Below are 24,485 nucleotides of genomic sequence, written 5' to 3' on the forward strand. Positions count from 1 at the left end.
ACAAACCACCCAACTCACGCCCTGACCATACTAAAACAAAGACATAATAAAAGAACTAAGGTCAGAACGCGACATTAATGGTTATTAGAACACCTGTAAAGCGGAGTAATGTATAGTTAAAAGTCCCAGTGCTGTTATACTCTACTCCAATCAAATTACTTGGTCGTATTATAAATACTTGTGAACATCATGTTCAGTTCTTTTTGCCCTTTTCATCGAAAGCAGTCGGAAGGTTTTACTTGTGTTTCCTTTTAGTAATGTTCAAGATGCTTTGGCGGTGCGTTATCTGCTGCACTTGTATTACTTTTTAATTGAAGCTGTTATTGAGCCATAGAAATAGATTGCACATTTGCAGCCCTGATTTCTAGTTGCTCTGTGGTATTGATGGATGCACTGAGGAATATAGAGTGTAAAATTCCTTCTATCATCATGTAAAGAGAAGACCCCTTCAACACCTACTTGAAGGCATCCGACCAGGTGAACAGCCATCGGAGGAAAGCCAAGTACCACAAGTAAGTAGCTAGCTAGGATTTGTTTTTGTTTTCTGTATTTTAAATAATTATTTAATTGACAGACAATACACGAACCAAAGTCATACTGTCCATAGGCTATTCGATAATTTTAGCTAAAATGACTCTTATGGCTAAAGCTGGGTTAATGTGAAAATAATCAATGATAAATAGGAACAAAACACTTAAGTAGCTCTATTCGTGAAATTAATATTTCAAATAATAATCTGTTTCTTTGATATGTGGTACACAGGACAACATTCAACCCGATCAGCTTCTCGCTAACTCCAACATCACTGATCAGCAACTCCATACACATGACTCGGATGAAGGGCAAAGGGGCATTGACCAACATGGAGCTGTCACAGTGCAACAAGTAAGTTACTCTGTTGGTGGCAATCTACTGAAATTGACAATATTTTTTAAGTACTTGGTTATACTAATAGCATTCATAGTCAGTCTTCGCAACCACTAATCCTGTCACAAACATTATACTTGTCATGAACTAGTAATGTCCAGTCTGCACATGTCAGGATAGTACATTCAATGTCAACATTTTTTTAGCATCTGACAACACATGCCACTGCTTTTGTGGTAAATGCCAGAGCCAAGCATCGTCTCTCACAGGTAAGATGCTTTGTCTAAACAGAGCATAGCATTTGGTTAGTTACATTATGCAGAGCATTTTGTAGTATTTCAGTGATGGTTGAGTTCATTCTCAGTGCTAGGTTGTCCACCTTACTATTGTTGATCCCTTATGTCCTTATGTTAATGGATATGTCATAAGCAAAATCTGCATATCATAAGTATACATGATGGTGTGTTCCAACCTCCATGATTGATGACATCACCACCTCTCTCTCTCTCTCTCATTTTCGGGAAAGGTGTGAATTACATTGTTGCTGGGCTAAGGCAGTATCAATCATCACTATTGGACAACCTCAGGAAGCAGATGGAGTGCTAAAGAAGCATTCAGGAAGCACATCAGGTCAACTTGAAAAAGATGCCATGGATATATTTTACATTTTCATTGACCTTTTTGCTGGTGTTGGAACAACATTTAGACAGGACAGTGTTATTAAGAAGCAGTTTAGCTGTTTGGACGCAGAGGAAATTCCAATTGCTCGAACCATATGCAGGATGAACTGTGGAGGATCAAAATAGTATTTCATCAAAGACAAATTATTTCATTATGTACAATTAGTCAAAAGTCTAGAACAGTTCTTATCACACCCAAGGATATTGTCTATGGTTGAAAAGGGACCCCAGGTGTGCATGACATTGTTGATGGTGCTCTTCTAAAATCACATCCCTTATCTTCAGAGAAACTAAATGCATTGCAGATTGTTCTGTACACGGATAATATAGAGATCTATAATCTACTTGGATCCTTTGCATCAAAAAACAAGTTGTTAATAGTGGTACGACACCCTAGGAAATATAAATCCAAAATACAGGCCTAAACTGTTTACTAGCAGGCTACTTGCCATGGCTAGATCAGCAGACCTCCGTCAATCTGGTGTAGATGTAATTTTGAATAGAATCAAGAAAGACATGGGTGCATTGTACAGTGTGGTTAAATGCTAACTATTAATGGAGAGAAAACGATATATGGTGCCATGGTTTCTCTCTCTGGAGACACCCTGAAACAACATGAACTAGCAGGGTTCAAAGAGGGTGTGAGCTTTGCATACAGTAATTGCAGACACTGTGAGTGTTCTTTTAGGGACATGAAGTTACACTTAAATGAGGATGCATATACTAAAAGGACATTGGAGGAGCATGTCAGACAGTGTCATGAAATAGAAAAGGCAAAGACGGACTTGCTTCGCAGTAATCTGAGAACAACCTATGGGATCAATAGAAGGAGCAAGTTAGTTTAATTCCCAGCCGTTGATATTATACAACAAACTCCGCAAGACGTTGCATGTAATTCTGGAGGGCGTAACCCCATTGGAATCAAATGTGTTTTGAATCATCTTGTTGTGTCAGGACAGATTGATTTGGACTCAGTGAATTCTGTTATTCTTGGTTTCCCTTGTTCCCCTCTAGATGTTAGAGATCGGCCATCCCCTATTTCTGTTAGTACATTAACGTCAAGTGATGGTAAACTAAAACAGTAATCTGGGCAAATGCTTGTCCTGCTAAGGATATTGCCATTTGTTTTGGAGAGTTTGGAAGTCAATGCATATACAGGTATACAACTGATAATTGAGCTAATAGAGATTGTACAGATAGTATTTGCACCTGTTCTTTCCATTGCGACTGGGTCTAGGTAGAAGTTACTAATTGAAAGTCATTTGAAGCATTGGAAGGTGCTTTTTTCCATACCGCAGTGTTACACCAAACAGCATTACATTACACATTATACATTATATGACACGAGAGGTCTGTGGCAGGGTCTACAGTCAATCACGGACTACAAAATAAAAACCAGCCCCGTCACGGATCACGATGTCTTGCTCCCAGACAGACTAAACAACTTCTTTGCTCGCTTTGAGGACAATACAGTGCAACTGGCACGGCCCGCTACCAAAACCTGCGAGCTCTCCTTCACCGCAATGTGAGTAAAGCATTTAAACATGTTAACCCTCGCAAGGCTGCCGGCCCAGACGGCATCCCTAGCCGCGACCTCCGAGCATGCGCAGACCAGCTGGCTGGTGTGTTTACGGACATATTCAATCAATCTTTATCTCAGTCTGCTGTTCCCACATGCTTCAAGAGGGCCAACATTGTTCCTGTTCCCAAGAAACCTCCACCCTACCTGACACCCTAGACCCACTCCAATTTGCTTACCGCCCCAATAGGTCCACAGACGACGCAATCGCAGTCACACTGTACACTGCACACTGCCCTAACCCATCTGGATGAGAGGAATACCTATGTAAGAATGCTGTTCATCGACTACAGCTCAGCATTTCACACCATAGTACCTTCCAAACTGGTCATTAACTTCACTAGGGTAGGGGGCAGCATTCGGAATTTTGGATGAAAAGCGTGCCCAAATTAAACTGCCTGCTACTGAGGCCCAGAAGATAGGATATGCATATAATTAGTAGATTTGGATAGAAAACACTCTTAAGTTTTCCAAAACTGTTAAAATGTCTGTGTGTATAACAGAACTGATATGGCAGGCGAAAAACCGAGAAATCAAACCAGGAAGTACTATTATTTTGAAAGGCTGTTTTTCCATTGAAAGCCTATCCCCACCATACAAAGACTTAGGACCCAGTTCACAGTCTCTATGGCTTCCTCTACATGTGGCCAGTCTTTAGGCATTGTTTCAGGCTTTTACTCTGAAAAATGAGGGAGATACAGCACTTTCAATCAGTGGCCAGTGGACATTTCCATCCATCAGCCATGCACCTGATCGGGAACGCGCCTTTCTTGTTTCTCCCTTCCTATTGACAAAGCTTTTGAACAGTTGAAATATTGATTATTTATGACAAAAACAACCGGAGGATTGATTTTAAACATAATTTGGCATGTTTCTACTAACTTTTATTGTACTTTAAAAAATTTGGATAACTGGACAAACCGCGCAAACAAAAAGGAGATATTTGGTCATAAAGAGGGACATTATCGAACAAAACAAACACTTATTGTCTAACATGGAGACCTGGGAGTGCCACCAGATGAAGATCGTCAAAGGTAAGTGATTAATTTTAATGCTATTTCTGACTTTTGTGACACTCTCCTTGGCTGGAAAATGGCTGTATGGGTTTCTGTGGCTAGGTGCAGACCTAACATAATCGCAACGTGTGCTTTCTCTGTAAAGCCTTTTTGAAATCCGACACAGCGGTTGCATTAATGAGAAGTGTATCTATATTTCCATGCATAACACTTGTACTGTTTATCAATGTTTATGATGAGTATTTCTGTAATTTGATGTGGCTCTCTGCACTTTCACCAGATGTTTGTTTGAGACAATGCATTTCTGACCATAACGCGCCAATGTAAACTGAGATATTTGGATATAAATATGAACTTTATCGAACAAAACATACATGTATTGTGTAACATGAAGTCCTATGAGTGCCATCTGATGAAGATCATCAAAGGTTAGTGATTAATTTTATCTCTGTTTCTGCTTTTTGTGACTCCTCTCTTTGGCTGGAAAAATGGCTGTATGGTTTTCTGTGGCTAGGTGCTGACCTAACATAATCGCATGGTGTGCTTTCGCAGTAAAGCCTTTTTGAAATCAGACACTGTGGATGGATTTACAAGAAGTTTATCTTTAAAATGGTGGATAATACTTGTATGTTTGAGGAATTTTAATAATGGGATTTCTGTTGTTTTGAATTTGGTGCCCTGCGATTTCACTGACTGTTGTCGAGGTGGGACGCTAGTGTCGACCCCGCTCTGTGCAACTGGGTCCTGGAGTTCCTGACGGGCCGCCCCCAGGTGGTGAGGGTAGGTAACATCTCCACCCCGCTGATCCTCAACACTGGGGCCCCACAAGGGTGCATTCTCAGCCCTCTCCTATACTCCCTGTTCACCCACGACTGCGTGGCCATGCATGCCTCCGTCCGGTATGTCCTGTGCCTGCTCCTCACACTTGCCCTGAAGTGCGAGTCACCAGTCCGGTGCCACCTGTGCTGGCTCCACGCTCTAGGCCTCCAGTGCGCCTTCCCAGTCCGGTACGTCCTGTGCCTGCTCCTCACACTCGCCCTGAAGTGCGTGTCACCAGTCCGGTGCCACCTGTGCCGTCTCCATGCACCAGGCTTCTGGCGACGGTTCAGAGTTCAGAGCTTCTGGCGACCGTCCCCAGTCCAGAGCTTCCGGTGATGGTCCCCAGTCCAGAGCTTCCGGCGACCGTCCCCAGTCCAGAGCTTCCAGTGACGGTCCACGGTCCGGAACCTCCTGCGACGGTCCACGGTCCGGAACCTCTTGCGACGGTCCACGGTCCGGAACCTCCTGCGACGGTCCACGGTCCAGAGCTTCCAGGCAAGGCGTCCATTCCAGCTCCAGGGCAGGAGTCTTCCTCTGCGCCGATGTCCAGTCCAGGCGCGGCGTCCAGTCCTGCTCCATGGCAGGAGACTGCCTCTGCGCCAATGTCCAGTCCAGGCACGGCGTCCAGTCCTGCTCCATGGCCGGATTCTTCCTCTGCGCCGGTGCCCAGTCCGGGTGCGGCGTTCAACCCAGCTCCATGGCCAGGGCCCTCCTCTGTGCCGAGGCCCAGTCTAGGCACGCCGTTCTACCCGGCTCCATGGCTGAACCCGTGGTCTGGGCGAGGGAAAAGTCCCGCACTAGAGCCGCCACCGACGCTAGATGCCCACCCGGACCCTCCCCGAAAGAGTCAGGTTTTGCGGCCGGAGTCTGCACCTTTTGGGGGGAGGGTACTGTCACGCAATGACAATAGAGAGCCTTTTTATTCTCTATTTTGGTTAGGTCGGGGTGTGACTAGGTGGTTGATCTAGGTTAATTTGATTCACAACATCACTATAGAAGGCCTAGATTTACCCTAGATGAACCCTTATTTTCATCCAATTAAAACTTGATTATTACTTCTCTGTGGTATAGTGTAGTAGGCTACAGTGTAGTTACACACTGTAGCAGAGAGGAAAAGGCCAAATGAGAGGTTTTACTCCACCCAAAATCTGTCCACAAAAAATAAGCCCACGTAGTAATGCATTTTAGTATGGGTATGTCAAATTTGATCAACAAAAAATGTAATTGCTCATTTCCTAAGAGAAGTTTCTTAATGGTTAGGTTGTTACGAATGCACTGGTAAAAGTGGACACACGTGGCATTTTGGCAACTTAAAAAAAATAACTTTATATTGGAGTTGTCCCTGTTGTCATAGAGATACGACTCATCGTGGCTATAACCTGTTTTAACATAGACATTGTCGTTGAGGGGATTCAATCATTTTAAAGTAGTCAACTTTATGTGTTGGGAGCAATCATCCAATGCAAAAAAGATAATTGACCACTTAAATTGAGATGTCCTCAATGACGCTGCCATGCTGTCATCCTGTATTTTTCTATATGGCTTGCTGTTAAAACTGTATCTGCCCTCTTATTGACTAGAATGGTCCCACCTGGTCTCTCATCCTCCCGCCTGCCTTCCATCTTTAAGGACATGTATTTCCATTTTTAGAGCGCTCAATCGACTATCTTGTCAATATAATAGACAATCTTTGACTGTAGTAATGTATGGTATAAATTGATGCCATTTTAGTGCCCCTTCAGAAAGTATCAGATGCATAACTTCTGTGTTTTAAAAAAAAGACAATTACATACGAGCATAATATAGGTTCTTAATTTTGTAAATGTGTATTCAATATTTAAGGTTTTATTAAAGTGGTCAAATGTTGTTCAGGATGAAGATTTAAGGGTTACAATAAATTACAATAGGCCTACAGGTGTCCAACACAGACAGAGACAAAACTGTAGTTTACTTTAGAATCTGACGAAAGTGGGAAGCAATGGTGGAACAGATGGGCAATCCCCTGCAACAGGGTTGAAGTCAGGCGGGAAGTCCGGACAAATATAGCTCAGTACAGACGTGTCAATGTACGGCTGGTTGAAGATGCCTCCCCTCCGGTATATAATGTGCACATGCAAGCATCTTATCATCAGTGAAAGAAGGGGTCTGTATCCATTACCTGACACCAATTTCACCTGCGCGCGTCAATCAAGCCGTTTTCGTTACACAACACATCACTTTGGTTGGTTGTTCTTTTTAAGGGAGGTAACGCAAACGGCCATATTGACATCCCATTGGAAAACACTGTGCAGCATCGGAGTGACGCAGCTTGGAATTCCCAAATATCCGATGATCACTGCCTGTAAAATAAAATTACGAGGACTATCGGAGCTAAAACGGTGAAATTGAAGTGAAATAAGCGGGGTAAGAATATGCTATTTACATGTATTTTATTATTTAGGGGAAAGTATTGTGTGTGTGGTCAACGCGTGGCTATTGTACGCGGAAGCGAGTGCTTAAATGTGGGAGTGATTGCATGCAGCCTTCGTTTACCATTGGAAGTTGAACAAAGTAGGCTATATCGTGTCTACAAACATTTTGTTTCCAGTGAATTTGGCGTCATGACTTCTACTCTTACTTCACTTCACTTCTTACAGGAGCAAACTGATAATTCACACGACGGAAATGTAAGACTCGGGCAAAAAAAGATAACATGTCGCCTGGGTTTGTCAAAGATTAACCCACAGTTCTGAATTTGTTAGCTACCTTTAACAACTAGCCTACAGCCTCATTGCCATCTGGATCTGACATTTTTTGGGTCGTATCTGAGCGGCACAGAAGTATAGAAACAATTGAGTCTACAGTGCGAGGCCCTAACCAAGCAATAATAAGGGTCCGTCTTTCTTTAAAATAGCCACTTACTCTATCGCGATTCCTTCAATGTTTGTCACTTATCAGTTGTCTCAATTTAAGTTGCTATAATGTAGTTTATCTTAATGTTAGGGTTTATATGCTGTTGCGTATGCTACAAATTACATTGATTGCAACTGGAGCTAGAATGTAGGCTATGCAGTATTTCTGTTTTTCTATTAATGTCAGATTCTTCACTGTAGGTTAACAATTTAGTGTAATATGATCTCCGATACAATGTTGGTTTGAAAAGCACTTTTCCAATACACTGGAATGATATTTTTTTTCTTCTCTACTGATACTTTATTAGGCCTATATGAATTTAATTTGTGCAAATGCATGATGAGAACCCAGTGCAAGTAGATCAGTCCTCCTGGCCTATATGTAGATACTGCAGACATTGTGAAACCACGGAGTTATTATTGGGTCATTCATAATTACATTTGTTACAAGTGAGTGAATCTCTGTTCTCTGCAGAATACGTTGTAGTTTCTGTGCTGAGCCTCAAGGGGGCGATGTCTGACAACAGCAGCAGCACAGGTAGCAGCCGCAGTGGGTCCTTGACCACCAGTTGGACCATGCTGTCCCCAGAGGTAAGATAGGTTGGTACATGGTGTCTATGGTGTGCCAACCAGACCCATGTTTCAAATAATTAAATCAATTAAAATACTTTATGTGCCTGTTTGAGCTTGCCTGGCAAAAGTCCTAAAACTGCAAACACTGCCCATCTGGCACTCCAGACAGATTCAAACAAATGCTGAAAGTAATTAAAATCCAGGTCTGGTGCCAACTGTAATGACAAGAGAATAGTCTGATCACCTCAACACAGTATTGGATGTCAGGTTAGTATTTTCAATGAGGTTTATATTACATTTCCATTAGATGAATAGATAACGGTTTAGTTGAGAATGATATGCCCTCTAATGAGATCATAATAACCTACTGCCTTCTACATTTCAGGAAGCTGCTGAAATTGTTGATCCTGTGGATGGTGGGACTGAGTGTCTTTGTGATGTCCCTAGTCTGTCAGAGGAAGTCGCAGGTACCTGGGCTCTCACACCAATACGGTTTCCCTATGCTTTCTGTGTGGAGTATTGTGTTATTGTCCTAATGTATGGCTGTTGCATAATGAAGTCGTGTGTGTGTAATGTATTATTCAATGTGTTATGTCAATGTTATTAACGTGTTAACATTATGTTAATTCTGTTCCAGGGGCCACTGAAGAGTCTAAGCCGAGTGACCAGGAGACTCCAATAGAAACAGTGTTGTCAGAGGAGGGCCAACAGGTCTGTACTGTGAATCCCTAATGAACACACTTCTTTCTGAGGGCATCATTCTCACCGCATAATCTTTCATAATACAAAGTAAAAAATGGTGTGTTATGTTATATGGCATATGTCTATGGTTATAACTCATTATTACCAATGACTATTAAGGTTTGTGCTTTTATTCTCATCTGATTGCCAGGAAATGGCTCCTGATACCTGTGAGGGCCCTGTCCCCTCCAGACCTACCCTGTTAAGCCCATCCCCGACTAGCGGTGTGCCCCTTGACCATGACCTGGAGAGTCAACCTGAACCCCCCATCATCCATTCTATGGTAACCAGCTCCCCCACTGACAATGAGCAACTCGCTGCCATGCCCTTTGTCACTCATGTCGACCTGGTTGTACCATTGGATGCATCCTTCACAGAACCACCCCCCTCAGAGGTTGAGCCTGAGTTAAGCCCCGTCCCTGAGAGCTCTCCTCTTGATACCCACACTGATACAGGCCCTGTACCTGAGAGTATTGCCCTAGAGACTAGTGCCCCTAGTGCCAAACACAACCTAAGCATTCACACAGAGACTCCCACCCCAACGGGCCCCCCATCTGACACTGTCACTGATATTGGCCCTGCCCCCGAAAGCCCAGCCCCTGATAGTCCTCCTCCAGATACCATTGGTTCAGAGGATGCAGCACAAGAGCCATCACTGGAAATGGGGGAGACAGAATTACCTGAAAAAGTGACCGATATACCAAAGGAAAAAGGTATGGATGTGTACACTAGGTTGGAAATCAGGAAACATTTTCTGAGATAACATACAATTAACACTAGAACTGCTGGCTTTCTCAGCCTGCAAGTACCCGCTAGAGAACGCAGTCTGGAGTCCCTTTAAGCCTACACATCAGATTCACCTACTGTGCTGTAATCAACCTAAATATCTACCTTTGTATAAAAATAGAATAATTTGTTTGATTGAATGTAGTTATGTCTTAAGAATATTTAGTTTATTTTGATTATTTGTATATTTTGAAGTACATAACAGGCGCATACACATGTAAAGTACCAGTCAACAGTTTGGACACCTACTCATTCAAGGGTTTTTCTACATTGTAGAATAATAGTGAAGACCTCAACTAAGAAATTACACATGATATCGTGTAGTAACCAAAAGTGTTAAACACTTTTTTTGGTTACTACACGATTCCATATGTGTTACTACATAGTTTTGATGTCTTCACTATTATTCTACAATGTAGAAAACAGTAAAAATAAAGAAAAACCCTTGAATGAGTAGGTGTCAACTGTTGACTGGTACTTTACATGTGTATGCGCCTGTTATGTACTTCAAAATATACAAATAATCAAAATAAACTAAATATTCTTAAGACATGACTACATTCAATCAAACAAAGTATTATATTTTTATACAAAGGTAGATATTTAGGTTGATTACAGCACAGTAGGTGAATCTGACTGGTACTGTATGTATTATTCTACAAAGGCCTACTTCAACACTTTCTTGCAATAAAAAGACTACAAATTGTATCCATTTTATTTGTACATTTGTTGAGTAATTGTAGGTAATATAATCCAGTCAAATAAAATATGAATTCTTACAAATGCATAATAATACATGAATGCTTACAAATGTTTTTTTTAATTATAAAAGAAATGGAAAGGCATTTGTCGACTGGTTTCCACGTTAAGAGTAACGTTGTCACGCCTTGGTCTTAGTATTTTGTGTTTTCTTTATTATTTGGTCAGGCCAGGGTGTGACATGGGTTATTGTGGTGTGTTTTTGTCTTAGGGGTTTTGTGGGGTGTCTAAGTAGTCTAGGGCTGCCTGAGGCGGTTCTCAGAGTCAGTTGATTATCGTTGTCTCTGATTGGGAACCATATTTAGGCAGCCATATTCTTTGTGTTTTCGTGGGTAATTGTTCCTGTCTTTGTGTTTGCACCAGATAGGGCTGTTTCGGTTTTCGTTATTTCATTTAGTTATTTTTGTAGTTTCTGCTTGTATAGGGTTTTCCTTCATTTAAATAAATCATGAATCATCATCACGCTGCATTTTGGTCCGATCCTTGTTCTACCTCTTCGTCAGAGGAGGAGATAGAAGAGAGCCGTAACAAACATGAAGCATTTTTTTTTCTTTTGGCTCTGTACTCCCAAGTTTGGATTTGAATTCACATCCAGTCAAACAAACAGAAATGTAAAAGAAAGCCATCAGATAAAGACCCCACATTGTCATCACCATAGTGGATTTCAGGCTCAATATCCGCCATCCGACTCCAGTTCATCCAAATTCAAATGTCAATGACCGTTGGACTATGGCGGTTCTATTGTTAACGCACCTCAACGCACAGCTACAAAAACAACAATTGCGTTACAATTCCTCAGAAGACAAATCTACATTCAGAGCATTCTCTAGAATCTAATACGGTTGCATAAATAGTTTCAATACCTTTTGATATAAAAAAAATTCTCTGCATATTATCAATCTTTCTGCTCTTATTCTCTCTCCCTCTGCTAGAATCTCCCAGTAGCTTTGACTTTGGAAGAGCTGAGGAAGGAAATGGTCTGAGGAGGAGAAATGTGGCACCAACAATGACATCGGAGGAGGAAGATGATGAGGAGGTGGAGTTCAAACTGGCAGAGGGGAAAGGGGGGAAGAAGGGCTTCTCTATGAACACCTGCATTGTGGCAGCCCTGGTCCTGCTCTGTCTAGGGTCCCTCTTCCTCTCCGGTAAGTTCAGCCTGAACCAGGTTGTTTAATTTTTAAAATGTCATTCCTTATGGAATGGACAGTTGAATACACAGTGGCTCAACAATGCTTCATTATTTTTATCTATAGAAAGTCTACAGCCCCCTTGGATTTCTTCACATTTTATTGTCTTACTAATTGGGATTAAATTAGATTTGTGTTTTTTTTTTTGTTAACAAAATACTTGAAGGAAAAACTATATAATTATAAACTATATTTTAAAGGATTAATTAAAAATAAAACCCTAATATACCTTGATTTAGATAAGTATTCACCCCCCTCTCCCCCCTGAATCAATACATGTTAGAAACAACTTTTGGCAGTGATTACAGCTGTGAGTCTTGGGTAAGTAATAAGAGCTTTGCACACCTGTATTGTGCAGTATTTGCCCATTTTAATAAGAAAAAAAATATATATATATATATATCTTTGTCAAGGTGTTGGGGATCATGGCTGTAACAGTCAAAACTGTTACTTGGCCGCTCAGGAACATTCACTGTCTTCTTGGTAAGCAACTCCAGTGTAGATTTGGCTTTGTGTTGTAGCTAATTGTTCAGCTAAAAGGTGAATTATTCTCCCGGTGTCTGGTGTAAAACAGACTGAAGCTGGTTTTGTCAGTGCTTAGCGCCATCCCGTTTGTTTTCATCCTAAGAAAATGCCACAGTTTTTGCAATGTCAAGCATACCCATAACATGATGCAGCCACCACCATGGTTGCAAATAGAGGCAGTTACTCAGTGATGTTGGATTTGCGCCAAACATAAGACTTTGGATTAAGGCCAAAAAGTGTATTCCTTTGCTGTGTTTTTTTGCAGTATTACTTTCATATTCTGTATATATTTATTTTCGCTCTGTCATTTAGGTTATTATCCTAAGTTATCTCCCATCACAGCCAATGAAGCAGTTTTAAAATCACCAGTGGCGTCATCGTGACATCCCTAAGCAGTTTCCTTCCTGTCCAACAGCTCAGTTCAGAAGGACGACTGCATCTTTGATGTGTCTGGGTGGTTTAATACATCATCTACAGCATAATTATTAACTTGACCATGCTTAAAGATATATTCAATGTCTGATTTGTTATTGTTATCCAGCTACCAGTCACTGCCCTTCATGAGGCATTCAAAAGCTCCCTCGTCTTTGTAGTTGAATCTGTGCTTGAAATTCAATACTTGACTGAGGCATCTTACAGATGTTGTAGGGGACAAGGGAAGGAGTGGTCATTCAAAAATCATGTCAGCCCCTATTATTCCACATGGAGTCCATATAACTTATGTGATTTGTTAAGCCAAAGGTTACTTCTGAACTCCTTTGTTTGCCTAAATGCAATGACTATTTTAGTTATGACATTCGTATTAATTTGTCCAAAAAAAATGTTTTTGCATTTTCCTGTTCACTTTGACATGGACTATTTTGTTTAGATCAATTTGTAACCTTTTTTATTATTTATATATAACACTACCATTAAAAAGTTTGGGGTAACTTAGAAATTTCCCCTCATAAGTCCTCAACTGGCAGCCTCATTAAATAGTACCCACAAAACACCAGTCTCAACGTCAACAGTGAAGAAGCAACTCCAGAATGCTGGCCTTCTAGGCAGAGTTCCTCTGTCCAGTGTCTGTTTTTTTGCCCATCTTGTCCTGTTGCTCAGTTGTGCACCCGGGGCCTCCCACTTGTTCTATTCTGGTTAGGGCCAGTTTGCGCTGTTCTGTGAAGGGAGTAATACACAGCATTGTACGAGATTCAGTTTTTTGGCAATTTCATGCATGGAATAGCCTTCATTTCTCAAAACAAGAATAGACTGAGTTTCAGGAGGAAGTTATTTGTTTCTGGTCATTGTGAACCCACAAATGCTCATGCTCCAGATACTCAACTAGTCTAAAGAAGGACAGTTTTATTGCTTCTTTAATTAGAACAACAGTTTTCAGCTGTGCTAACATAATTGCAAAAGGGTTTTCTAATGATCAATTAGCCTTTTAAAATGATAACCCTGGATTAGCTAACACATCGTGTCATTGGAACACTCGAGTGATGGTTGCTGATAATGGGCCTCTGTACACCTATGTAGATATTACGTTTCCAGCTACAATAGTAATTTACAATATTAACAATGTCTACATTTGTATTTTCATGGACAAAATGTGTTTTTCTTTCAAAAACAAGGACATTTCTAAGTGACCCCAAACTTTTGAAAGTGTTTTTTTGTGTGTGTGTTGGGTGTAGTCTTTCTATTGGCTTTGTATCTAGTAATCATCAGCAGTTGTCATTGCAGCAGGGAGTTCTTTCATCCTGCAGCGCAGAGGACTTGAGGTGTAACAACTGTTAATGATTTGAAAACTGAAATTAGACATGTTGAGAGAGCTGACAAATTACACTTCAAGGTCATTAATGCAATAGACTGCAATGGCATCAGTGTTTTTATTTTGGAAATAAACTATTTAGTCATGTGCCTTTTTAATATACGTTACAAAAGTTTGGAAAATGTTTTATTTTCTTTTTTGACAGATGACTCGGATGAGCTGAGTGGGGCAGAACAAAACCAGGTCTGTTACTCTATCCTACTTCCTACCTTTCAACAATGTTGTATTGGGGTGAAAGTTAAAGGAATTGGACAAACTTAGAGAAGAATGTGTAATAGAATGATATTAAAGGGGCAATCTGCTGTTCAAACAACGACAAAGCGACCACGCTGCCACTGTTTTGGTAAACGGCTGAGGGATGGGGCTGGAGAAATTTAACTTTTAAATTCATACACAAAGCTATGGACTCGGACTGACCATCCATGAGATCCAAATTATAGTTTTACCCATCTTTTAAGGCTATACAGTATTTACAATTTTACATTGGTGTATAACAAGCTTATATTTTGGGTTCTGATGGGGTATTTGTTATATATATATATATATATATATATATATATATATATATATATATATATATATATATATATATATATATATATATATATATATATATATATATATATATATATATATATATATATATAATATATAATATATATATATATTTATTTTTTTAAATCTAGGGGTGTATTTCATTTAAAAGTCAAGAAATTGATGTACCAATGGCAGATTGACCCTTTATATCAGTAATTAACATCTTCCTTATTAGACTAAACTTTTATCAGATATTTATTGTTCCAATCTTCACTTTACGCTGTTTGCCCATACACAGTTGAGGTCAGAAGTTTACATACACCTTAGCCAAATACATCTTAAACTCAGTTTTTCACAATTCCTGACAATTAATCCTAGTAAAAATTCCCTGTTTTAGGTCAGTTAGGATCACCACTTTATTTTAAGAATGTGAAATGTCAGAATAATATTTATTTGAGCTTTTATTTCTTTCATCACATTCCCAGTGGGTCAGGAGTTGACATACTAATTGAGTGTATTTGGTAGCAATGCTTTTAAATTGTTTAGCTTGGGTAAATTTGTCAGGTAGCCTTCCACAAGCTTCCCACCATAAGTTGGGTGAGTTTTGGCCCAGTCCTCCTGACAGAGCTGGTGTAACTGAGTCAGGTTTGTAGGCCTCCTTGCTCGCACATGCTTTTTCAGTTCTGCCCACAAAGGACTTTGTTGTCCTTAAGCCATTTTGCCACAACTTTGAAAGTATGCTTGGGGTCCATTTGGACAACCCATTTGCGACCAAGCTTTAACTTCCCGATTTGATGTCTTGATGTTACTTCAATATATCCACATAATATTCCTGCCTCATGATTCCATCTATATTTTGTGAAGCGCACCAGTCCCTCCTGCAGCAAAGCACCCCCACAGGGGCTGCCACCCCTGTGCTTCACTGTTGGGATGGTGGTCTTCGAGCTCGCCAGCCTCCCCCCTTTTCCTCCAAACATAACGATGGTCATTATGGCCAAACAGTTCTATTTTTGTTTCATCAGACCAGAGGACATTTCTCCCATGTGAAGAGCTTTTTTATGTAGGTTTTGGAGCAGTGACTTCTTCCTTGCTGAGCTGCCTTTCAGGTTATGTCGATATAGGACTCGTATTACTGTGGATATAGATAATTTTGTACCTGTTTCCTCCAGCATTTTCACAAGGTCCTTTGCTGTTGCTGAGCGATATGACATACTATTGTTTGTATAGATGAACATGGTACCTTGAGGCGTTTGGAAATTGCTCCCAAGGATGAACCAGACTTGTGGCGGTCTACAAATTTTTTTTTTCTTCTGATGTCTTCCCTGATTTACTTTAGATTTTTCCCATGATGTCAAGGAAAGAGGCACTGAGTTTGAAGGTAGACCTTGAAATACATCCACAGATACACCTCCAATTGACTCAAATGATGTCAATTAGCCTATCATGGCTTTAGAAGCTTCTGATATCATTTTCTGGAATTTTCCAAGCTGTTTAAAGACAGTCAACTTAGTTTGTCAATTTCTGACCCACTGGAATTGTGATACAGTGAAATAATCTGTAAACAATTGTTGGAAAAATTACTTGTCATGCACAAAGTGGAACCGACTTTCCAAAACTAGTTTGTTAAGAAGAAATTTGTGGAGTGGTTGAAAAACGAGTTTTAATGATTCAAGTGTATGTAAACTTCTGACTTCAACTGTATATAACTACTGTGTTGATTGTATATAATGCTGATTTATTGATTATATTGTGTTGTGGATTTACAAGATAGGTACAATGTTGGATACTTCCATTCAAGGGATTTTTTTTATATTTTCTGCATTGTGGAGGAATAATCTCAAATTTGGACTCATCAGACCAAAGGACAGATTTCCACTGGTCTAATGTCCTTTGCTCATATTTCTTAGCCTAAACAGTCTTCTTATTGGTGTCCTTTAGTAGTGGTTTCTTTGCAGAAATCTGAACTGTTGATGTCTGTTATTTGAACTCTGAAGCATTTAGTTGGTCTGCAATTTCTGAGGCTGGTAACTAAACTTCTCCTCTGCAGTATAGGTAACTCTGGGGCTTCCTTTCCTGTGGCGGTCCTCATGAGAGCCAGTTTCATCATAGCACATGATGGTTTTTGCGACTGCACTTGAAGAAACTTTCAAAGTTCTTGATTTTCCGAATTCCCTGAAGTAATGGACTGTCGTTTCTCTTTGCTTATTTGAGCTGTTCTTGCCATAATATGGACATGGACTTTTTACCAAATAGGGCTTTCTGCTGTATCTGCTGTACCACCCCTACCTTGTCACAACTGATTGGCTCAAATGCATTAAGAAGGAAAGAAATTCCTCAAATGAACTTTTAACAAGGCACACCTGTTAATGACTACCTCATGAAGCTGGTTGAGAGAATGCCAAGCTGTCAAGGCAAAGGGTGGCTACTTTGAAGAATATCAAATATATTTAGACTAGTTTAACAATTTTTTTGGTTAGTACATGAATTCGTAGTATTGATGTCGTCACTATTCTACAATTTTAGAAAATAGTAAAAATAAAAAAAAACATGAATGAATAGGTGTGTCCAGACTTTTGACTGGTACTGTATATAGTGTTGTTGATTGTCTGTGATTTGTATTCTGCTGGACAGGACTGGCTAAACGATCCTCAGAAGATGAAGGAGCTTTTGGACAAACTGACACAAGAAAATCATCAAATCTCCCAGTTAGAAACACAGCTCCAGGTCAGACCATGAACCATATTATTATTTTGGAGTGGCTGCGGATCCAACTTTTTCGTGATCTTCAGTCAACTGGACTAAAAGATCCATTGCTTCCCGACGCCTCTGCATATGTGTGGATCACAATCTGAGCATGTGTATATTCTCTACTTTAAGCACCGAGAACGGGCTACTCAAGCGAATGTTGCTTGTTTAATAGTTAGATCAAAGCTGAATTAATGTCTGCAATATCACAGTATTCTACGTTTCATAATTTATATTTGGTTCTGTTATGTACTTCCTATGATCATTATGTGATCTTGCAGACAATAATTCAGTTTTGATCTGACTTTTATTAAACAAGCACCATTCGCCTGAGTACTGTTTTCTGCGCGTAAAGGAGAGAATATACATGTGCAGAACTTTGAGCCGCACAAATTTTATTGGTCACATTCATATATTTAGCAGATGTTATTGCAGGTGTAGGAACACAAGCATTTTGCTAGCTCCAACAGTGCAGTAGTAGCTAACAATTCACATCAATACACTTAAATCTAAAAGTAAAAGAATTGGAATAAAGACATAAATATTAGGACGAGCAATGTATGAGTGGCACGAGCATACTCAGAAGCTACGGATCTTTGGACTTAAAGATTAAAAAAAAGTCGGAGCCACAGCCAAAATATTTTTAGAATCATTATGTCCTACCTGTCTAAGAACTTTCCCCCCTCTCTGTTATAGGCCCATAAAGAAGAACTTAACTCAGCACTAAATGCAGGATCAGCAACGGGTAATGAAAACAGAAAAGGAGATCTGGAGCAAGAAAATACTATGAAAGAAGAGCTGTCATCCCTGCCTGGCCTGAAGGAGGAGCTGGAGTCGCTGAGGGCCAGAGTGACCGAACTGTCCCAACTCACTGCAGGTACAGTATTTTCATCTCACTGTGAATTCCTTAATGAATCATTAGTGCCTTTCTTCCACTGCTCATATTAATTTGTTTGGTAATGTACAGTCGTGGCCAAAAGTTGGGAATGACACATTATTTTTCAGTCTTCTGCCTCAATTTGTATGATGGCAATTTGCATATACTCCAGAATGTTATGAAGAGTGATCAGATTAATTGCGAAGTCCCTTTTTGCCAAATGAACTGAATCTCCAAAAAACACTTCCACTGCATTTCAGCCCTGCCACACAAGGACCAGCTGACATGTCAGTGATCCTCTCGTTAACACAGGTGTGAGTGTTGAGGAGGACAAGGCTGGAGATCACTCCGTCATGCTGATTTGAGTTCGAATAACAGACTGGAAGCTTCAAAAGGATGGTGGTGCTTGGAATCATTGTTCTTCCTCTGTCAACCATGGTTACCTGCAAGGAAACACGTGCCGTCATTATTGCTTTGCACAAAAAGGGCTTCACAGGCAAGGATATTGCTGCCAGTAAGATTGCACCTAAATCAACCATTTATCGGCTCTTCAAGGAGAGCGGTTCAATTGTTGCGAAGAAGGCTCCAGGGCGCCCAAGAAAGTCCAGCAAGCACCAGGACCATCTCCTAAAGTTGATTCAGCTGCAGGATCGGCAGGTGTGAGTGCATATGCACGCACAGTGAGGCGAAGACTTTGGAGGATGGCCTGGTGTCAAGAAGGGCAGCAAAGAAGCCACTTCTCTCCAGGAAAAACCTCAGGGACAGACTGATATTCTGCAAAAGGTATAGGGATCGGACTGCTGAGGACTGGGGTTAAGTTTTCTCTGATTCCCCTTTCCGATTGTTTGGGGCATCCGGAAAAAAGCTTGTCCGGAGAAGACAAGGTGAGCGCTACAATCAGTCCTGTGTCGTGCCAATGGTAAAGCATCCTGAGACCATTCATGTGTGGGGTTGCTTCACAGCCAAGGGAGTGGGCTCACTCACAATTTTGCCTAAGAACACAGCCATGAATAAAGAATGGTACCAACACATCCTGGGAGCAACTTCTCCCAACCAACCAGGAACAGTTTGGTGATGAACAATGCTTTTTCCAGCGTGATGGAGCACCTTGCCATAAGACAGTGATAGTGATAACTAAGTGGCTCGGGAACAAAACATAGATATTTTAGGTCCATGGCCAGGAAACTCCCCAGACCTTAATCCCATTGAGAACTTGTGGTCAATCCTCAAGAGACCGGTGGACAAACCAAAAACTCACAAATCCTGACAAACTCCAAGCATTGATTATGCAAGAATGGGCTGCCATCAGGATGTGACAGCATGCCAGGGTGGATTGCAGAGGTCTTGAAAAAGAAGGGTCAACACTGCAAATAATGACTCTGCATCAACTTCATGTAATTGTCAATAAAAGCCTTTGACACCTTATGAAATGCTTGTAATTATACCTCCCTCAGTATTCTGTAGTAACATCTGCTGCTTCAATGTCCTTAGATATTTTAGTCAAACTTTGAAATTTATATTTGTGTCATTCTCAACTTTTGGCCTCGACATTATACATAAGTCAATTTTGGTAAATTTGAATAATAATGCACCCGGAGCTCCTGAGTTGCGCTGTGGTCTAAGGCACTGCGTCTCGGTGCTAGCGTCACTACAGACCCTGGTTCAATTCCAGGCTGTATCACAACCGGACGTGATTGTGAGTCCCATAGGGCGGCGCACAATTGGCCCCGCACCGTCCAGGTTAGGGTTTGGCTGGGGTGGGCGTCATTGTAAATAAGAATTTGTTCTTAACTGACTTGCCTTGTTAAATGTAAGGAAGAAAACAACTGAAATTCCAATAACTTCTCAATAAGCTAAAAACTCTAAGCTTTTTATTTCAAGTTCCTTTTATTTTTTTTATTCAAATCAAATAATTAATTGAATGCCTTCAATTTGCATTTACCCTCACCCTGATCAAACTGAACTGTATTGTTCAGTGGAGGTTTTATTACTGCTGTAAGTCTCTGCTTCAACATGCGTGACAATCATACGAGCTGTTTTAGAATACTCCATACTAACTGTACTATTTGTGACTTGAGTGTATATTGTATGCTTATTGGTCATAGTGTGGATGTAGTTAGTATGCCTAAAGTTTGCGGATGTCGTACTAAATATGAAGTATACACGCAGTGGACACTATCTACTTTTACGGCCCATAATGCAATTCTTCAGGAAATGGGCATGCTTCACATCGTTTTCAGATTTGAATAGAATGGCGGAAAATATGCAGCCGAAGTACAACGAGAGCGGATAGAAATTCATTGCTTTAACTAATTATGACATGTTGAGCAATGTAATGACTTTTCAAATAAGTTACCTTTCACGTTATGTTGGCTGACAATTTGTTAGCTATGCTGTCCTTACGAACCACATAGCATACCATTACACTATGTACCGGTATGTTACCTAGCTAACGTTACCTAACATTAGTTGGCTACTTATACATCAAACTTGCCAGTGTATTAACTATATGCTATCTAACTACCCAACGTTTATTGCCTTGATTATTCACGTCATTCTTCGCTTAGCTAAATGGTATTGTCGTTGTGCGTTCTCAATGGGCATTCATTCGGGTGCTTTTGTAAATTCGCTTTGGATATCTACTCAGATTTGAGCACTCGTCTGTGTGTACCAGAGCACAGAATAATGAATTTACGAGAGCTCAACACCCGTTGAATATGGCCAGTGTCAGTAACCGTTGGCAACAATTTAATTACGCCTTTTTGCCAACAGCACAGTTAGTCTCCAATGTTCTGGATAACATAAACGGCCAAACCAGCTCTGTTAGGGCGAGTAAAATGGTCCTAGTGGTCTCATTTTTGTCTGGAAGTAGCTGGCAAGCTAGCCAATGTTCGCTTAGGTGCTTGACAGTTGTAAGGTCAGAACGGCTCACATCAACCCTACTCCTCAGCCCGAGCGTCCAGTGTGCGCTCCGAGAGCGACACGCTCTGAGTCTACGAGCAGACTTTAGCACTCCAGATTGAATTTAAGGACAATAGTTCAAATGTCTAACTAGTCATTTGTTATGCTAACTAGCCAGCAGGAGGTTACATAGCAACAGCATTAACTTCCGGTAGACAGGCGAAGAGCTAGTACACTCAACTGAAAGGTTACCGTTTGTTTACAGTATACTAAAAGTATACTGTAAACAAAGTGTGTGTATATGCTTATTAAGTATACAGTATGTTAGTATGGGTATTCAATCACAGCTCTGGTTTGGTAGCTGAATGTGCTGTAACTCACTGATTTTGTTCTGATAATGTCTACCTCAGCCAACCAGGATACAGCCCCACTGCCCTCAAGCCCAACTCCACCACCTACTGGTCAACCTGGAATTAGCAACCAGAGTAGCACCACAGTAGTGCCCGAAAGGAGTGACCTGAGAGAGGGTGCCAGGGTGAAGGAAGAGCTTCAGAGGCAGAAGGTGCTGTTGGAGGAAAGCAGGAAGAGACTGGAGGGGAGGAAGAAGGATGAAGGATACCAGAAGAGTGTAAGGGAGAGCCTGGCTGATATCCAGAGGAGGCTCAGTGAGCAGGTGGAGAAGATGGGGAGGATTGAGGGCAAGAAAAAGCAATGGGAAAGCAGGAACAAGGATGGGAAAAAAGGCAAGGACTACAGCAAAGGCCACTGGAAAAAGGAAGAGAAGGAGTGGAAGGGAGAGAAGTACTGGAAACACTGCATGGAGGGCAGATGGAAGGAGAAAGATGAGAGGGACTGGAAGGCTAACAAAGAGAACTTTCATAAAGAGGCCTGCAAGAAATCCCAGGATAAATGGGAGAGGGAGAAGAACGAGCGCAGGCTGGACAGGGATAAAAGAAAGCAGGAGAGGCTCTGGCAGTCCAGGAAAGACTACAAGAAAGAGTCCAATCACCATCAACAAGACTCCAACTATCAGGAGCAACATCAGCCCCACCAATATGAACACACCAGCTTCTGGAAGCACCAGGAAGAGAAACTTGGACGCAACATTCGCCCCCTGGCGGGCTGCAGCAGTGTTGAGGACTGCGCTAGCCAGGAAGGGCTCGTTCCCGTGGAACTGTCTGAATTTGAGGAGTTGTTAGATGGCTACCTGAGCAAGCTGGAGGGGGCTACGTCAGACAGCAAGGCCGAGATCCAGAAGCTGGCCGCCATGTTTTTCCGAGACAGTGTGTTCGTCCATGACAAAGTTCTCTTCAGTGACTTTGTTGAAGATGTGGCGGACATTTTAGAGGACATGGTGGACATTTTGGAGGATGATGACTCCCTGGAGGAGGCGATGGAGTTTGAGCGAGAAGCTTTGTGGAAGTTTGCAGCCACTACATAGATAGAAATAATCCAGAAGAAGATGCGACATCAAGATACAGCACTGGTATTCCATGGTGGTATACAGCAGGTGTTTTAAAGTTTCAGAAACAAGGAGTGATCTTGCATTTCGTAAACATGTCCCTATCTCTGCATCTATAATTAGCTGAAATCGTTCTTGTCTTTTGGGACTCGGTCGTTACCTCCTTATGTCAGTTCATGTCATGTTTTCAATTCCAAGCCCTACATGTTGACAGTTGTGTGGACTTGATTTGCATAGTGTTTGGCACGTGTAATGTCGCAGTTCAAGATTAGAACAGGATAAGATTCACAGCAATGTGAACTCTATGTTCCCACAACAACTGATTGCCAATCAGTCTCTCCTCTGTCATCGTCAGGATCAGATCTAGTTGAACCGGTTCTATCAGCTCTGATAGCTTCGGTTGTATCAGCTCTATACAGTGCTGTGTAGGCGCTAGGCCCTTAGTGGTTGGTTTCTGTTTTTTGCTAATTGTCTTACCATTTGAGTATAATGGTCGGTGAAAGCACAACATTCTGGAACATTTTAATGAAAGCAGAAGGTGCCCTGCCAAGCCAGGACGGGGGCCCAGCTTTGCTGCCTCAATCGCTTTGGCACAAGCAGGAGTTCTTACTACTTATTCACACTGAGCTCATGTGGTGTCCTAACGTGGCAGGAATCAATTCTAATATAGCTCAGTGTACTATGCTGAGTCAGACATTCATAAAGGAGTGCAAAACCAAATTGGCAATTTGACACATCTGAACTATTGTTTTTGACACATTTTGATCAGTCAATGGTATTTTCAATAAGCACTCTTATTGGTTGCATTTTCCTTTTTATAGTTATTTTGATTACGGTGATATAACCTGGAAAATATGTCTGAGATCGGTTTAACTGATGTTTTGTCACGTAATGCCATTTACCTTGAGTTCATGCAAGATTTCAAAGTCAAACTAAGTACAAGGTTATGACATTAGTTCATATTAAAAGAAATGGATGGTACTTTACAAGAGTTGAACCTGTATGGATGACTGTTTTTATTTTTATCACTCACTATCAATTACATTAGGCTTTCAGGTTTTAATAGCTTTTTTTATTTATTTTTAAGAACGATAAGACTCGTCCCTAATTTAACTTAGCATTTTAACCTCAAACCAACACTAGCTGCTCAAAATGTCATGTCCTTTAAAGTATATAATGTGAAAGAAATTGCTTAAGTTTTATTTTGAAGATTTTGTTTCTTCCAACGATGTGCCTTTATTTATTTATAAGTCCATTTTCACACTTGGATTGATAGTGTTTGACAGACAACTAAATTGGTTTGCTTCTGTAAGCTGAAGAATTCAAACTATTTGTTAACTTGATTGGTTATGGTCTGGTTATTTTTGGGGGTCTTTTGTGAAGAGAGAAAATGTGGGAGGTTACTCCTTTTGTGAATTTAATAAGATATAGTAAGTAATATTTTAATGTTTTTGGTTGAATTTAAAACCTGTAAATGTAAATTCATTGTTCAAGCTTTTTGACCAAAGAAGTGTAGCGATGATGTGGATAAATACTTAAAATAATAAGCAGCTTGAGTGGTTATAAACAAAAACGAGAGCTTAAAATGAGGAAATTACTTTTTTTTAACTCTCCAAAATGCACATGATTACATGTGTAACAAAATTTTATTTTACAATGGACATATCCTTTAGATAACTTAGGAGTCAGGGCAGTCCCAGTTTAGCATTTAATAAAATTGAGTTAAGTTGAAT

At 40.7% G+C, this 24,485-nt stretch overlaps 1 protein-coding gene across 7 annotated transcripts; it reads left to right on the plus strand.

The window, feature by feature from the left end:
- The first annotated feature begins 204 nt into the window (after window positions 1–204).
- LOC109907696 (pre-B-cell leukemia transcription factor-interacting protein 1-like) lies at window positions 205–23,749 on the plus strand. Of its 7 annotated transcripts, XM_031793848.1 has the most exons (13): window positions 205–512; window positions 763–885; window positions 1,019–1,136; window positions 1,394–1,497; window positions 8,328–8,443; window positions 8,811–8,892; window positions 9,063–9,136; window positions 9,318–9,879; window positions 11,644–11,856; window positions 14,376–14,413; window positions 17,399–17,491; window positions 18,209–18,389; window positions 21,701–23,749. In XM_031793848.1, exons 3-13 carry the CDS (start codon window positions 1,108–1,110, stop codon window positions 22,729–22,731), a joined length of 2,523 nt encoding a protein of 840 aa, XP_031649708.1. In that variant the 5' UTR covers window positions 205–512; window positions 763–885; window positions 1,019–1,107; the 3' UTR covers window positions 22,732–23,749. The 7 variants fall into 7 exon arrangements, with proteins under 7 accessions (XP_031649708.1, XP_031649707.1, XP_031649709.1 ...); XM_031793847.1 differs by lacking the exon at window positions 1,019–1,136; XM_031793849.1 differs by lacking the exon at window positions 205–512 and having other exon boundaries at window positions 780–885; window positions 1,074–1,136.
- Window positions 23,750–24,485: the final 736 nt, after the last annotated feature.

The sequence above is a fragment of the Oncorhynchus kisutch genome, linkage group LG17 (assembly GCF_002021735.2).
Source record: "Oncorhynchus kisutch isolate 150728-3 linkage group LG17, Okis_V2, whole genome shotgun sequence".
NCBI lineage: Eukaryota > Metazoa > Chordata > Actinopteri > Salmoniformes > Salmonidae > Oncorhynchus > Oncorhynchus kisutch.